The 17606-nt window shown below is 39.0% G+C and overlaps 1 protein-coding gene across 10 annotated transcripts in view; it reads left to right on the top strand.

The window, feature by feature from the left end:
• Positions 1-17606, top strand: part of CELF1 (CUGBP Elav-like family member 1) — a 58768-nt gene that overhangs the window by 22533 nt on the left and 18629 nt on the right. For 4 of the 10 annotated variants that reach the window (XM_084208657.1, XM_084208664.1, XM_084208660.1 and 1 more), the window contains exons 3-9: positions 7722-7909; positions 8717-8799; positions 9204-9252; positions 12390-12524; positions 12721-12800; positions 13188-13349; positions 14687-14768. In XM_084208657.1, the coding sequence (XP_084064783.1) occupies positions 7732-7909; positions 8717-8799; positions 9204-9252; positions 12390-12524; positions 12721-12800; positions 13188-13349; positions 14687-14768 (769 nt within the window). In that variant the 5' untranslated portion in view covers positions 7722-7731. The remainder of the gene's footprint in view (positions 1-7721; positions 7910-8716; positions 8800-9203; positions 9253-12389; positions 12525-12720; positions 12801-13187; positions 13350-14686; positions 14769-17606) is intronic. The other 6 variants (XM_084208658.1, XM_084208663.1, XM_084208666.1 and 3 more) reach the window with 3 other exon arrangements.

Below are 17606 nucleotides of genomic sequence, written 5' to 3'. Positions count from 1 at the left end.
TAGGAAACTGTCTTAATTTGAAGATTTTACTTACATATAGGCATATTTTTTCCTTATTTCACTTTGCTAATGTAGTAGTCTGCTGTCCTAGTGCTGCACAAGTGCTCTCGTTGAAAACAGGGTGAGTGCATACTGTATGCCTTTGGAAAAATCCACATATACTAACTGAAGTTTTTTATCACTCTGTGCATAGCACTATAGCAGACTGAGGTATTTGAAATTCTTTGGAGGTTTTTCATGTTAAAAAAAAAATTAAATACAGGTTCTGGAAGGAATAGTTGGATATACCTCAAGGTAATGCTGTGAAGGCTCTCAGCTTTCATACTCCATATTGACAGTAGGGTAATGAGAAGTTTTATGGTCAGAGATGGATGTTTTAGGTCCCTTTCAGGAGGTAGTCTCATGGCCAGGGTATTGCCTTTTTCTCTCTTTGGTAATGCCCCTGCAAGCCTTTGTAGCAGTATCACTGAAGCAGCAGACATAGCTGCAGCTGGTCAAGCACTGGGTTAGCAGTCTCATGCTGCTGTGTTAGCTCTTAGCTGTGCACTAAGAAAGTAAAACTCAGGGTAGCCTCGTGCAGCTGTTCTGTCCTAGAGAAAATCATTGTCTGCAGAGCTGTGGGCTGCTCACATGGCAGAATGCCAATAGCCGCAGCCCCGTCAGGACATTTGCAGCACAATCCTGCGGCCCCTCGCAGGCAAGCGGGTGAAGAGGCGGTGTAGCAGAAGATGAGAGGAAAAGTTTGTAGGCCACTGCCTTAAACTTTGTGGACTTCATTCATGTGTTATAAGAGGGTCCTAAGATTGGTAATTCAGCTTCTTCCAAGTTCTCATTAGACGTGTGGTCAGTAGCAGTTACTGGCAGAGCAGGACTTAGTTGCAGTTTGGGGTGGGGTTTTTTTGACTTCTCAGATTTGAACAGATGTTGTAACCTGTTTCCTGGTAGATAAGCTCTCATATTGCGGAGCTGCTGTCTGCCATTTAGTGTAAGTTGTCCTCAGGAGTGAGCCAGATGCTGAGCATATCACAGATCAAATTTGTTCATCAGTTGTGTGGTGGCATAGTGAAAGCAATTGCAAGGCATTATGAAAAGAAGGGAAAGTGTATATACTGATTGCTGACTCTGCTGTCACATTTCCTGAAGTCCAGAGGTGTGGGGCTTGGGGTTTTTTTGTTGTGTAGTTTGTGGTGTTGGGGGAGCTCTTGGGGAGGATTTACTGTTACTAAAGCAATTGAATACAGTGCAGATGTTTTGAATGAGCGTTTGCATCATATGTGTACAGTTCAGCTCTTGAGTAGCTTTAACAGGACAATTTTTCTTTTTTTTTTTTTCTTTCTCTTTTTTTTTCCTTACATAGTGTGGTTTGGTTTATCCTAATACAAATGCATAGGCAAATTCCTGCTCTTTGGTATGTTCTAGGCCTATCATTGCCATTCACAGAGATTCTGTGTGAAGTGTATGTTGTATATCAGGAAGAACAGACAATCATGTGTATTTGAAGAGGCCCATAAACAATTTGAGACAAAAATGTACCTGTATGTGTTTCTTGTCTGTCTTTTTATAAGCTTCACTGTTTAGAATTAATTAGAATAACAAATTTCCTCACTTCAATGCCAAGTTTCATCTCCTTTTTCAAGAAAAATCATTCCCTAACTTCAAAATAAATTTTTATATAATTTACTGCTACAGTTTGTCTTTACTATCAAAAAAGGTATGTTTAGCTGCTGTTTCATTTTTCTCTTTCTAGGAGTACTTAGGCAGAGAAAGCCTCATCATGTAAGCCAGAAGGCTGGGTGACTTGCTGTTTCATCTGCTGGCAGAAAGTTGGGAGTCCTGGGGGTTCTTCAGTCAGATGAAAGTTCATAATTCATTCCTTTTGAGCTTTCACAGAGTTAATTGAAGTAGAAGCTAGAGGACTTCATTCACAAGCCAGAGAAGTAGATCAGGAATGTATTGATGTACCTCAGAAGATTTTCCCCAGAAATATTTTGAGGAAGGGGGAAGCTTATAGTAGGATCTATTTTTAGAATTAAATTTATTTACCTGATTTGTAAAAATTCATCTGCATCTACATCTCATTTATCCGCTCTCAGATAAATGCGTAAGAGGGAGCACCACAAAACTTTGGTAATTCCAAGGCAAAGGCAGTTGTCTTCCCCTCCTATAGGTTTATATTTCTCCACCTTCTGGGAACTTCTACCAAAGTTCACATAAAATGTTTTTCAGTTAATTTAATCTGAATTGTAGGCAGCCCGAAAACTTCATATATTTTGATGGTAAACTCAATATTCTCAATGTGTCAGATTTGTGTGCCCACAGTGCATAACAGTCAAAGAGATTGGCAGAGGAAGAAACTGCAGTTTTGGCAACTAGGTAAGGGGCTTTTTATACCCAGTGAGGCATGGGGAGACAGTTTGGATTTCAACACAAGCAGAAAATATTCTGACCACATGCTTACACGATCAACAATGAAACAACAAAATATTGACAAGCAACTACTGTATTTTGATGCATGTAAGCTAGGGGCTATCAGTTTAAAAACAAAACTGCAATTCAGCAGCACTGTAAGAATCTGGATATGCGCAGATAATACAAGGGGAAGTTTATTCTATGACCTGTCTCCTTCAGAGCTTCACAGTGTCTGATTTCCCCAGAGCCTACATCCTTTCCCATAGCTTGCTCTCACCATGCCAGTAGTCCCTCAGCTTCAGATTTGTGTATGCTGTCTGAGTACAGAATGTATAAAATAAAAGATGGTATTATCTTCAGCTTTCAGAGTTAATTGCTCATTAAAACTAGGCTTTCTTAGGAAAGAAAATTTGATAGAGGATTTTCCGTTTTGTGGTGAATTTTCAGGATTTTTTTGCTCTATGGATGTGATGTAATTCTGTAGACTTAAAAAGCAAAAAACTTTCACCATTTGTACTCTGCAGCATCATGTAGGGCTTCAGAAGTGTAAAAATTGAGATCTAATGTGTAGTACGTAGAAGTTTTTTAATGTTCATATTGTCAGATGAGCACCGCATTTAAATGTGTAGCTACAGTCCATGGAGCTTGGAATTTCAGACATTGTTTCTGTTATCCTCTGAATAGAAACAGTCAAAAGAATGGATCTGGAAGCCAGCAGGAATTTGACATCTGAGCAAAAAATAAGTGTGTTTAGCTCCCTTATTTTTCTTTCTTTGTGAGAAATGGTTAGGAGGACTTTTGTTTTTTTCTAATTTTAACGAAACACTTTTTCCTCATTTAATTCTTATTTCTGTGCATTAGTGAAATATGAAAAGGAGTAGAAAAAGATGGTAATTTCACAAGTGAAGTCTGTAAGTCTTTTAATTTCACTAGCTTGAAGCCTTCAGTTAGCTAACACTAAACCAAACCCATTTGTACACTGTTTGTCACTGAAGTTGCCATCATTACTTCAGAAGTATGGCACCCAGAGGCACTGAGTCCTGGCTAACATATCTTCAGGTATTTATTCACCATTTTAGTATTGATTCTTCCTTTGTGCCTGTAGCATTGCAGTTTTGTCTTAATGGAACAAGAAGATAGGACTTTGATTTTGAGGAGCAGAGAGATGGGTGAAGGGGTAGGCATAGGATCAAATCATAATGGTGTAGTGATTTTCTTCAGTAAACTAATAGATCTCAGTAACATTTTTAAAACCCAGTTTCTAGACAATGTGTTGCCAGCATTGTCTTTGTTGAACTTACAGTGAGCATGGCAGCTGGGGTGTTTTACTGGCTGCTGTAAAAAGCTAAAGATGAGTGAAAGACCAGAAGGAATGAGTTCTGGTCTTCCTGGATAGGGCCAAAATTTAGTGTTGGTCTATAGATTCATCTCATCTAGGAATCACACCCTGTAATCTGTTGTTCTAATCATATAAATCTGTAAATTTTTTTCTCTGCAGTCTCATTTTAGACAAATGCATGAAATAGGCTCTAGGATCAATTTAACATTTGAATATGATGGGCTTTGCTCAACATAGCCTTTTTCAAGTAGGAAGCCTGTAGTATGTGTCTAAAGGTGGACAGGACAATTTCATTTACTGAAAGCTGAAAAATTGACCTGTGCTCCCTAATGCCTATTTGCATGTTCTTAACAATTGGTGCTTAGCAGATAGCTTACACCTCTTTCTTTAAAGAGAACGCTTTTTTGCATTTATCACATAGTAAGCGCATGTATGAAGTAGTTACTGTTGAATATCTGATATGTGAGAAATGCATGTCCTCTCTCATTTTGCAGTGTATGCATATCTCTTTGTAATACAAGGCCTAGCTCCTTTTAATTAACCTCACTGCTGGCAAAAGATAAGAAATCTTCTCTTTTAAAAAAATTTTTTTATGAAAAAGCCAATTGACATACTGTAACTGTGCAAGCTTAAATAAAGCTGTGTGTACTGGCCAGTCAGAATAACTGCAAGTACATATTGCAGGCATTGACAGAGGAGAAAGATGTGATCACAGCTGCTCCAACATGCAGTTCTTGATGCTCTGAGAGGTTATTTTGTGGTTATAACGACTGTGTATAAGGGTTTCTGGTCTCATGTTAGACTACAATTAACCATTCCTCCTGGAGTTCTGCAACACACCCAGCTACCTCTGCAGCACTCACTCCACTCAGTCAAATATTTATGCATTTCACAGTGTATCCAGTTTTATCCACATTATCTCCCTATGAGTTTGGGTAGCGGAGACTTAACAAGAAGCCTGCATTGCATATATAAATGTTTCTCACAATTCCTTGATCAGCATGCTATGTCTGTTTTAATGATGAAGCAGCTGAGGTGTTCTGATCAGTGTTCTCAAAGATGACAAAATGGTTTTCAATAAATCACTGGCTTTTTTCCCTTTCTTGGTCATTTATAGACTCTGTATATCTGGATTTTTAGACAAAGTACTCTTTCCAGAGTACTGTTTCCAAAGTACTATTTCCAGAACAATGTATGTTTTGCTTCTATAAAAGGAATTGGTTTTGATGTTCTGTGGTTTGTTAGGGAATTTTTGAATAATCTGAGCTTTGATTTTTGTGGCATGTTTGGAGAAAAATTGTAGTTGGGATTTTGTGTCATAGAAGTTGACAGTGTCAATAGTAGAGCACAAGGTGAAGAGAATGAAATCAGCTATTAAAAATGTTTATGGTGAGGGAACCTCTTGACTTCACACCTTAGTATTGCTGATTTGGAAAGTGCTTGTCTGAACTTCAGGGCCTTGGTCTGCCATTTTGGGAGACAAGGAGTTAGTTGGGGGTGGAAAGACTGGAGTTTGTATTCTTTCTGCTCTGTTACCCATTGCTATCTTCATGGATCTGACACTCTGTTTATCTGACAGTGCACTCAGTACTGCTTCGCCAGGGAAAATTGCACAAAACAAGCCTAGTGCATCAGCATTTTCATTGTGTATTAAGCTGAGCCTCCCTTCACATGGTCACATCCCCTTTTTAATCTGGGATTCCATGTCCCTTTCCCAGTCCAGCCTGTTTCTGTGGTGTCTATTGCTGGTCTCCCTGAGCTTCTGTTTCTGTGGTTTGAGTGTTTTTTGTGTGGCTGAGTGTTAAGACCTGCAGGACTTTTGGAAGTGGCGTTGTGGGGGGTTTAGGCAGTACATTGATTTAGTGTTAGGAGTTTGTCAGAGACTGAGGTGATGGCCGCGTTCAAGTTGGATTTCCTCCCAGAGATGATGGTGGACCATTGCTCCTTGAATGCAAGCCCTGTGTAAGTATTTACTCTTCATGTCTAAGTTGTAACGAAAATAATAGCTGGAATTGCTGCCTCGAGCCCCTGCTGTCTGTTGGGACAGAGGGGGACAGGAAGGAGAGATAGGACAGCCTGCAGTTTGTTTTCTTGAAGAAATCCTAGTGGTCATGGAAGATTGATGTTGGTTTCAAGATGGGGGAAAATGGTCTGATAATTGTGGTGATAAGGTCTAAGGGGGAATAAAGCTGTTTGATTATATTGTTTATTGTATGCTACAGGTACTGATATTATAACATGGATTGTTGAAATCGCTTGTGGGAAGAACTGTTTCTGTTCTTCCCTATTAATGACTCCAGACTAAACCTTTTAATTAGGAGTAAAATATTCCTTGAATACTGTTGAGATCATGTTAAAAGTTGCCCAGTTAACAGGAACCATCTTGTGCTCTTGAAGCTACCCATGGAAGGCAGGGCTGAAAATTATTATTATTGGATAGGGTAAGCAATTTCCAATTGTCCTTAACTGAAATGAAAATAGGCAGTTTACATATTTGTAAAAGGTGTTGTTTCCCTCAGCTATTTGGAGAGGTGCTGACCCTTTCTGAATGGAAAGGTGGAGAGGAGTGAAAGGATTTATGATGATTCCCTTCCCTTCTAGTAAGAAGCTTTGTTGTTTTTGAGGTCTGTTCATACAGCATAAAATTATGAGCTTTCCCTAACATCACTTTTTCCTTAGGTTCTGAACAGCAGTGTATTGATGGGGAAAAATACTAAACAGTACTGGGCTTGGATATTTTTTTTTAAATTCTTTTCAGGGGGAAATACAATTTCAGATGGACAGTGAGAGAAATACTTTTTACTATCATGTGCAGTTAAAAAGCCATGCAAACTGTCTTCAAAGGAACAAAGCAGAAATGAAGAGAACTGACTGCTCTGGTAGAAGACCACCTTCAGCAAAGAGTTTGGGGGTGGGGGGAAATCATTGTATAGTTGCTGTTCCACTCCCCATGTCCTTTCTAGATTATGCAGGGATTGGTCAGCAATTTTAACCAGCTAATCACTACACCACCTACAACAGGGTGTCGTTACAGTCAGACTTCTGCAGGGAGATGTGCTCTGGTGTACCAGGCTGGGACTACTGATAACAGACATCACACTGCACCTAACAAATAATGAGAAATCAATACAGGGAGCAGTGTAGGACTTGTCAACTGGCTGGGTGGAGTATAACACTACTTTTAATAGGGTGTAAACTGTTCATATGGCTAGACAGAATGCCTTGGAACCTATTGAGGATTCCCATACTTAAAACTTCGGTGTTGCTGTCGTATAAGAAATGACTTTTTTTTTTCTCTGTTATAACTGACATTATTGAGCCTGATTCAGTCTGTGACTAACTGGATTGTCCAATCCCGGCCTTTTCATGTACAATTTAAGCCTGGTTTTTTGCCATTTATTGGGGAAAGCGCCCTAGTTTCACACAGAAGTACTTCCTTGTAAACCTTTAAAGAAACTTACCATTGGATCAGTTTATTCTGTTTCTCTGTTTTAAAATGGATCTTCACCTTGGGAAACAGTTGCATTTAGTCTCATTTAAAAATGTAGTAATAACATTCTTTCATTTTTGGTGGTTACTGATAACTTTGGTAGATTGCAGGTAGACTGGGCTTAGGTTCCTTTCAGTTCTGGTTTCTTTCTGTAAAATTTTACATGGCTGAATTAGTGTTATTTTTCAGTTATCTCAGCAGATTTATATCCTGAATCCCAGATGTTGGCTACATTATGGGAACAGAGTTTTAAACAGCTGTGTAGAGTGTGTTTCATTTCAAAGTACATAGCTTGCCAGTAATGTGAATGTACTCTGGTATGCATACTGGGAATGTGCAAGAGTTCCTTTTTATATGTATATTTTCATCATACACATTTATATATGTGTAGAAAATTGATTTTTTTAAATTTTGCCATAGGCATGCTTTTGTTTAGAATTTGTAGGAAGATATAAACCAGAAATTCCTTTTTGTTTTTCTTAGCGCAAAGAAAATGAATGGCACACTGGATCATCCAGACCAACCTGATCTAGATGCTATCAAAATGTTTGTGGGTCAAGTCCCACGGAGCTGGTGTGAGAAGGATCTAAGAGAACTTTTTGAACAGTATGGTGCTGTCTATGAAATCAATGTCTTGCGGGACAGGAGCCAAAACCCTCCTCAAAGCAAAGGTGAGAACTTCTGTAATTCTCTTGTGAAGGTGAGAACTTCTGTAATTTTCTTGTGAGACTTGGGTTTTCAGCCACTTTCTCATAGTTGCAGTCTTAGCTATGTGCTTATTCAAACAGCCCTGTAGGAGCTCTGTGTGGCCTGGTGTGCATGCAAGCCCAGACTTTATAAAGCCTTTAAGTGTGTTTATCTAATTATACTTGAACTGTGATCCAGTCATTAGCTGAGCTCAGAAAAATCATAATTTTTTTAGAGCTCAGCAGTGATGGAGATGCTTGAGGAGTATGAATTATAATTGCAAAGCAGAACACCCTGTGTTGCTCCAGAGCATCACTGTGATGCTGTGAAATGATCAAAATATGGCTGGATGGGACACAGTTTCAGATAAATATGAAATTGGGGTTTTAGTCATTCGTGTTAATCGAATACTTGTAAACAATAAATTCATACTAAATTTTGTGCCCGCATTTGCAGTTCAGTTATACGTAGTATTTCCTGTGAAGGTAGGTGGGGTTTTGGTACAAGGAAATTATTGAGTTTGAAAATGAGGTAGCCAACAGATGTATCTAAGTGTTTGTTTTAATGGTGTAGTAGGGATGTTGGGTCAGTTCTAAAAATATTCTATTTTATTACACTTGGAAATCTTTCTTAAAACTGTCGCAGACAGTAGCACCTACCTGTTTAAGCACCTAACCTCTTCTACTTATCATACATTTTGCATTGGAAGGATGGAAAAAGGGCTTGCAATTTCTGTACAGCACTCCAAGACTGGGTGTTCCTTCCTGGCTAACATTTTGTTTCAATTGCAGGGTGCTGTTTTGTTACATTTTATACCCGTAAAGCTGCACTAGAAGCACAGAATGCTCTTCACAACATGAAGATCCTCCCAGGGGTAAGCGGAGAGCTCTGCTTTCTTCACCGCTCTGTCTTGTTTCTCTGAGCTCCAGCACCACTGAAGCACAAACATATTATGTTGCCCTAAAATAATGTTGTAAAAAACTATTCAAAAGATCAGTGTTGTGAGATGTAAATAATAACAGATCTTATGGGAATTTTGGAGTATATAAAAGAATGATATGGCAGTGAAGTGGGTGAAAATGGCTTTTATAATACTCTGAGGAGGAATGATGACATATAATTAGGAAAGCCTTTTCTTGGAATTTTTGTAGTGTTACATATGCACCTCTCTTGAGGCAATTTGGGCTATAATTTCTTTCTTTCACAATTCTTATGGGATGTATTTCATACAGTATGAAGTGGATGTATCTGGGATTAAATAATCTTTTTACATTTTAGATGCACCATCCTATCCAGATGAAACCAGCTGACAGTGAAAAGAGTAATGGTAAGCTTTACTTAAGTCCCAGTTTGGTGTCATCATTTGTGCCATCAAGTCAGAAAGCTTGAGGATTTCCCTTTTGCTTAATGGCTTTTGATGAAGTCTTGAATTGGAGGCCTGGTTTTTCAAAAGAACAAAAAGTGAAATCAGAAAGGTGTGTTTTCAATAATAGGTAGTGTGAGTGATGTCTCTCAAATTCCATGACTCAGAGTATCTCTCCCGCTGCTGCTTGTGGTAGAACCATGTTGTCAGTTAGGGAAACATCCAGTGAGTTCTTCTTTGTACTAAGGTGGTTTAAATCTTTGTTGGGGACATGGACAGTGGGATTGAGTGCATCCTCAGCAAGCTTATGGGTGATGTCAAGCGAGTGCTGTGGTTGATGCCCTAGAGGGAAAGGAAGCCATCCAGAGGAGCCTTGATGGGCTAGAGAGGCAGGCCTGTGTTGACCTCATGAAGTTCAGCAAGGACAAGGTGCTGCAAACATGGATGCAGGCTGAGTGATGAGTGGATTGAGAGCAGCCCTGAGAAGGACTTGGTGGCTGAAAAAATTAATATAAACATGCAGTGTGCACTTGCAGCACAGAAAACCAGTCATATTCTGGGCTGTATCTAAAGGAGGGAATAACAGGTTGAGGGCATGATTCTCCTTCTGCTGTTGTAAGACCCCATCTATTGTACTGCATCCAGCTCTGAGGCCCCCAGCATAAGACATGGACCTGGGAAGCATGTTCAGGGAAGGGCCATCAAGATAATCATAGGGATGGACACCTACCCTATGAGGACAGGCTGAGGGAGTTGGGGTTGTTCCACCTGGAGAAGAGGAGGCTCCAGGAGACCTTCTAGAAGCCTTCCAGTACCTGAAGGGGGCCTACAAGGAGGATGTGGAGGGATTGTTTATCTAGGAGTATAGTGATAGCACAAGGGATCACAGTATTAAACTGAAAGAGATTTAGAGAAGATTTTATGAAGAAATGCTTTACTGTGAGGATGGTGAAACATTGAACACATTACCCAAAAGAACTGTGGGTGCCCCATCCTTGGAAGTGTTCAAGACCTGTCTGGTTGGGGCTTTAAGCAGCCTGGTCTAGTCAAAGGAACTAAGGTGATCTTTAAGGTCCTTTCTACACCAATCTATTCTATATATTTATGAAATCTAGAAATGCTTTTTCAAGTGTTTGCCCAATGGGAAGCAAAGTCTGATGCAGCTAAGGTGGGAGTCAAAATACTACTTGTAGCATACAAGAGATGGTTGAGAATAAACAGCAGTTCAGTAGAGAAGAAAAACTGAATATTTCTGCACATTGGCTATTTCAGATGGATTAAGAATTTATCATCTACCACTGGGTAAATGATCATTTATCCATGCATTTCCTTATGAGAAATGCCTTTCCTTTATGTACCTACATACATAGATGTTCAAATATGTGTGTATCTGTATTGCTGCAATCTAATCAAAGAAAGCGTTTAGCATCCTGTAGTTTCAGCCTTTCTAGGCTCAGCTGAATTTTATTTTCTTCGTTTGCAGTAGTTGGTGTTGCATCATGGAGAAGATAGTCCTGGTTTGGGAAAGCTTATCCCTTAATATAATAGAAAAATAGAAGAGGGAATGTATGAGTTACATGTGGTAGGAGTAATTCCATCTGCAGATTCCTCCATGGGTATACAGGACATGTTCCTGTGTAAATATATCTAGAAAGGAGTCATTCTTTTGAAGTATTTTTGGGAGGAGAACAGAATAGGTTCTCCAAACTAAAACTAACCTTGCATTACATAGAAACACACATACAAATATCCTGGGAAAATAATGGAAAGTTAAAAAAAGCATTCAGTGGAATTTTAGGATGTTATTTCTGAAGCTATTATTTAACTCTGAGTGTTAATAAAAAGTGAAGGTGACAACAATAAATAAGAATGCATTAGTTATGAGAGTATTTGAACTTGCCACCAAGACAAGGGATTCTAGATCTCTTGAACTAAAATGGTCAGCTAAAAGGATTTGAAAGCAGCTTTCTGCTCTAAGACCAGAAAATTGAGTACATTAAGATTTAATGGCCGGTTAAAGTCATGTCTGCTGGAATAGTTTGGTGTCTTCCTTTCCAGCATCACAGAAGACTCAACAAATAAGTTGATTTCTGTTCACTATAGCATTGAATAGGAGAAGACTTTTTGGAAGCTTTAAAATGTGCTAGAGTCTTCATCATTTTATATTGTGATGAATATTGTATAACTGGTTTATATTTTCAAGTGATATTGTGAATAATTCACTTCATCCTTTAAAAGAAAGTGTTTCAGAGGTGATCAGCGTCCTTAAATAAGTAAATCGAGAGTATAAAAATCTGTTCTGAATTTAGATTTACCCCACTCACTCAAGTGACCTTTAGCTGACATTAGTAACAACTAACTGAAAAATTAAGAGAAATGCCTTTCTAAACCATTTATTTTAAATAGTCTGTGCACTGAAAGTTATTCTTCAACTGTAATATTTTTAATGGCATCAGTGTTTAGAGCCACCACACAGTCCATGGTTTGATTTGAGGTGTTATTTTTGTGCTTTTGGTGCAGATGAGAATGGGCGTATCACTAACAGAAGTAAAAGTGTTCGGTTTTAGCAACTGCTGTTGCTTCCACTCTTGAGAGAGGAGCATGAGGAAATGGGCATATCTAAATTTAGGTGATTGGCATGAGGCTAAAAAGAAGCTTTCTACAGTTCACTTGCTTGTTTATATGCAGTTAGGTATATGTTGGTAGTCTAAAGATAGAATAAGCAGAGGAAAGACAATGAAAGTAGTACAGTAAACCACGTTCAAGCCTTGCCTCATCCAGAACTGAAGAGAGACAGGGAAGTGCAGAATCTGACATACTTTTTTTTCTTTTTTTTTTTACATTCCTGTTGTTCACGGACTCAACAGGCTAAAAATTGTCAGCAAACCATAAACATAAAATGATAAAACAGACATCTGTCAGGTTCATTGAAGTACCTCATATGCTTCCTCTTAAACTGAAGACACAGTCCATTATTGGGTATCTGGTTTTGATAAGCCCATATCCTAAAGACAAGGGAAATAATTGCGGTTAACAGAGAAGACCTAAGATCTAGTAAGCACATATTTGCTGGTAATACTCTTTATCTTTTGCTTCCTTAGCAGTAGAAGATAGGAAGTTGTTTATTGGAATGATATCCAAGAAGTGCAATGAAAATGACATTCGAGTGATGTTCTCCCCCTTTGGGCAGATTGAAGAATGCAGGATATTGCGGGGCCCAGATGGCCTGAGCCGAGGTAAGCAAAGCAAGAAACTTTTTTGGCAGTTTGAGGATGCTGGATGCTGCCTTTTGCAACTCAACCTGGCATTTGACATTTTTCTGTGATTCCCACCTACACCCCCTCCCTATCCAGTAAGCATTTTCGTTCCTGTATTCATCTCAATAATTGTGGAGGTAGTGAACAACTTCATTCCTTTTTGTTTTTTCCCCAGGTTGTGCATTTGTGACTTTTACAACAAGAGCCATGGCACAAACAGCAATCAAAGCAATGCACCAAGCACAAACCATGGAGGTAAAACAAGTTAGTGGGTGTCAGGAACAGCTGTAATTGTCAGGCAGTCACTATGGAGTTTAAGGGAGTAGAGAGCAGAGAGAAGGACAAGTGCAGTTGTGTGTTGCTTCACAAAAACTGCTCCTGGACCCTTGTGTTTGTTTTGCTCTATTTTTAGAGTTGGAGATAGAAAGTTCATCTGCAGAGAAAATACCAAAATACAAAATAAAATTAAAAGCAAACAAGATTTTGAGCCTTTGATGAAATGTTCTGTTTGAATATATATATATATGTCTGTATGTATGCATAGAGGAGGAGGGGAATGATTCCAATGACTGGGTCTTAATTCAGTATTTTTGTGACTGCTAGGGATAGCAAGTATGTAATTGTTTGAATTGCTGTTTGCAGGGTTGCTCTTCTCCCATTGTTGTAAAATTTGCAGACACGCAGAAGGACAAAGAGCAGAAACGAATTGCTCAGCAACTTCAGCAACAAATGCAACAGATCAGTGCTGCCTCAATATGGGGAAACCTGGCTGGTCTCAACACACTTGGACCCCAGTACTTAGCAGTGAGTTTCTGATTTGGGTTCTTTTCATCTCTTCAGGGATTGGAGTGTCTGACTTTATTGCAGTGTTTAATATATTCATTTTTAGAAGACTCTTGGTAGATGGGAGCTGTGTTCTTAATCCCCATTTTGTGGATGAGAAGGCTGAAATCGTGTTATGTGTTCTCATCTAGTTGGGATACTTTGATAGGAGGATTTCAACCCCTGTCAGAGTAGCCCTAATTACTGAAACCTTGGGTTTTTTCTGCTGCATTCTATAGAATGTGCTTTTCCATTATATAGTACTGCCTCAATGTTTACCATATAAATGCCCTTTTCATATCTATCTGATAGTTCTTATATTCCTTTATCATTTTCTTTTATTTCTGTCATCCTCTTCCAGTGAAACCTGGAACAGTACTTGGTACTGTCCAAATAGAAAAGATGATCAGATTGGAAGCGGAGTAAATTAACCCAAACAACAACCAACCAAATAAAAGCAAACCCTTACAGAAAATAGAGAGGAGCTATGCTGTTTAGCAAAAATAACGTAACAGAGGGTAGACTACCGTTTCATTTCAGTTGATTTTGCTGGGTTCCTAAAGGATGAACTTTTAAAAAACTGATGTGCTGTGACTCATGAGAGTTGCGAGAGTAGCTCTGACAACTGTATTCATGTAATATTAAGGCTGAGGAACAGAAAAGGAAAATTTCATCTCATTCTTGGTATGGTGTACAGTCGAAATGGGACAATTCTCTTACTACTTTTTTAGTTTTGGTAGATTGGAATTTTTTTAATAACAGCTAGTTAATAGAAAAAGGATTTGGAAATCTCTAAAAGCTTTCTGAGCTGAAGCTTGAAATGTCTTTTATGTCTGCTGTGCATAAGGAGTGTAGAGGAGGTTCCCTCTCCTGATGGTTCTTTCATTTTGGTTTGGCATTGCCATTTGGCCCATGCTGGCAGTGTCAGCTGTACAGTCTGTTTTGAGGTAGCATATCCTTAGGGTTGGTAATCCTGCCTTAGATGCTTTGAATAAGAATTCTCTCTCGCTACTGATTCTACTAGTTTTGTCTTGGTGTGTTGGCTATAATTTTCCCTCAGCATTGCTGATGTTGAGTGAGGAAAGCATTGTGTTGTTGCTTTGGCTGCAAAGTGCTGCATGGGCTACATGGAGCTTCACTGTGGTGGTGCTCTGGCTGTGGTGTTCAGGGAATTCTCTTTACGCTTTGCTGTGATGTGGTGCATGGGCTGCAGGAATTCATTTGTGACGGCGCTCTGGCTGTGGTGTGATGCAGTTTCTCCCAGAAGCAGAGCAAGCCCTCACTCTCACTCTTGTTTTGTTTTTTGGTGTAATGTCTAGCTTTATTTGCAGCTCCTTCAGCAGACAGCAGCTGCTTCATCTGGGAACCTGAACACACTGAGCAGCCTCCACCCAATGGGAGGTGAGTTTTCTTCCACCAGAAGACAAATTCAGTGCCAAACAAAAGAGGACAAGGGTAGAAAAAGTAGCCGAAAGTCTGTAGGCATTTTAATTGCATTTGAAATAAGTAGTCCTGTGTTTGCCTACTCCTTTGAAATGACAGGAATTCTCTGCTACAAGTGTGGATGTTCCTTCTTAATCTTACTTAACTATTGTCCCCAAGGTAAGTAGTGGTATCTCCCCGACCTCTGGCATTTAAAATTATCTTCCCTTATGGGTAGCAAAAAGAATGCTCTCTGCATTTGTTTTCATTCAAACAGGTGCATATGTGAAGAACTGTGTTTTTGAAATAGGTACTCACTAATGCACAAGTTTTCAGTGATTCTGGATTCTTAGTTTTCCCATTTTCAATACATTTAAGAACAGAGCATTTAAGTTGGAAATACATTGTTGTTAGGAATGTGAGCTAGTGTTTCATTCAGATTCTTTTATTCATTCATTTGAATTACAGTTCATTATGCCATTACTGTTAGGGAAAATCAGCTTCATAGATAAAAGCCAAATTCCTTGATGTGGGCTGCTAGTCAGAATATTCACTGAGTATAACAGTCCTGGAGCTGTAAATTGCTGTCCCTTTTGTCTTCACACAGTTGGGAGTAATAAAACACATGTTAGTGACTCCATTCACCGCGTTCTCCTAATTCTTCTGCTGGGAGAGAAATCTATAGTTTTGATTTTAATACTGAAGACTTTCGACTTTTCAAATTGCCTCCTGGAGTTTAATGGTAGTTGCCAGTATCATGTGCCCTTTCTGTGCAGAAGTTCATCCTTAAGTGCCTTTGTAGGTCAGACTTGTGTTGGCTGGTGCACCCATCAGTAACAATTACAGGCATTTGCAAGGTGTTATATTTTCATTTGTAAGAATTTTGATTTATACTGGAAGTTCCAAATTCAGCTTGCTACGTTGGCTTCTTTAATGTTAGACCTCTTCAGAGCTCTTAGATCTAAGACTCATGCAAAAAGCAATTTAAAAAAAAAAAAAAACGTTTCACTGATATCCTGTGCGGGGTTGATCTATAAATGATTTTGCTGTGCACATGGTCCTACCTTTCCCGCCTCTTGTGTCTGCTTAAAAACAAGATATAAAAAAGAAGAAAGCACAGCAGTAAGGACTGGGGGAGAGGGAAGGGAATAACTATCTGAGATTGAGAAGTTGCCAGGGTAATTCTTTCTACACTATTAAAAAGCAAAACAAAACAAAACAAAAAACAGACCAAAAAAAAACCCCACACCACGCCTTAAAAACTTTAAATCCAGACATATAAATAGTATGTTGCATGGTTATTCCAAATCCATGACTCCCTACCAAAAGTTGTGTTTTAAGGTCTTGATAATATCTCAGCTAATCTCCTTTCTTGAAATTCATAGAAAGAAAAATTAAGTAGGTTATTAGATTCCACACTTTATCAGACTTCGCAGACAAAATTTAATCTCAATGCTGTTTGAAAGCAGATGGGAAAACAGTGTGATGACAAGAGGACAGGTGCAGTGTGCACATGACAAACTGCTTCAGTAAGGAGCAAGCTGCTCTGTTCTTCATTAGCTTCAACACTTGCACTTTTAACCCTCTGTAGCACAGTAAAAGCAAAATAGAAAACGTCTTGATTTTAACTTCATGCTTTTATTTTACAATGGAATTTTGAGAATCTAAATAAAGGCAGAATCCACTTGTTTCTGGGAGCTAAATTTGCCAAAGGAAACAGATCCTGCCACAAACAGAAAACAATTGAAAAAGAGTTTAAAAAACCAAACAAACTATACTAAAGGTATTAGAAGTACTTTAGAAAATAATTTGTTTTTAATACATTGTCACATTTTTATGTTGTCTGTTTACTGCTTAAATTACAAAACTGAGGTTTTAATTATTTGAGATGTGTGCTTTGCTCTCAAGGTCTTACTGATCTAAGAGATGAAATACAACCTCTGTTGAGGATGTTCTAATGTTTTTAAATGAAGGGTGATTAATTTAGTTTTGTTTCTAATTATGTTGAGAATAAATATTAGGGATTGTCTGAAGTCAGATGAAGAGAGGAGGAATTGTTTAAATAATCAAAGATAGAGACAAAAAACAGAAAAAAAGGGAAAAGTGAGGGGAGGCAGAATTGGAAGAATGGAGCTGGTCTACCAAAAGATGGTTAAAATTCAGGAGGAGATCCATTCTAATGGATCCTCTGGCAGAAAAAGAGAGCAAAATACAGTCAGTACTGACCAAATGGTTTCATTCAAAAATGGTGGCTCAAAATGAAGGTGAGTCGGATGAATAAATTGACCAGTAAAATTCATAAACACAGGGGTCCCTCTCTCCCCTGCAGTATTCCTTGCTCCCTACACACAACATGCCTGAGGTTTGCTGTTTTCCTTTCCAGTGGGTTTGACCAGCGTACACATGCATTGGTTGATCTTGTGGTCACAAGTTACCACTTAACAATTGTCTCGCAATTGACTGTTGCTTCTTGGCTGCCGGGGGGACCAAACAAAACATGTCGATACTCAGATGATGGTGGGCTGAAGCCATGACTTTGTGGCCTCTGTGGTGTGAGGCCTTCAGGAAAGAATTTTGCAGTTACTGCTGTCCACGTACAAAGAGTGTGGAGGGACATAAGAGTGGGAGAAGTTATTGGCCTGGTGTCTAGGCAAGTTCTGTAGCTTGCACATGAGCTCTCAGACCCTGGCTTAACTCCTGTGTTTTGTTGGCTGGAGAGAGCACTGGTTGAAAATTTCTGTCCTTTGGAGTCTCCACCTGGCGTAATGACTACCTGGCCTTTTCCAGAATCACATCTATCTGGGCAAAGAAAAGGAC

Source organism: Fringilla coelebs (assembly GCF_963513975.1).
Source record: "Fringilla coelebs genome assembly, chromosome: 6".
Lineage (NCBI taxonomy): Eukaryota > Metazoa > Chordata > Aves > Passeriformes > Fringillidae > Fringilla > Fringilla coelebs.
Note: the sequence above shows the minus strand (reverse complement) of the source record. Positions and strands in the feature narration are given on the sequence as shown.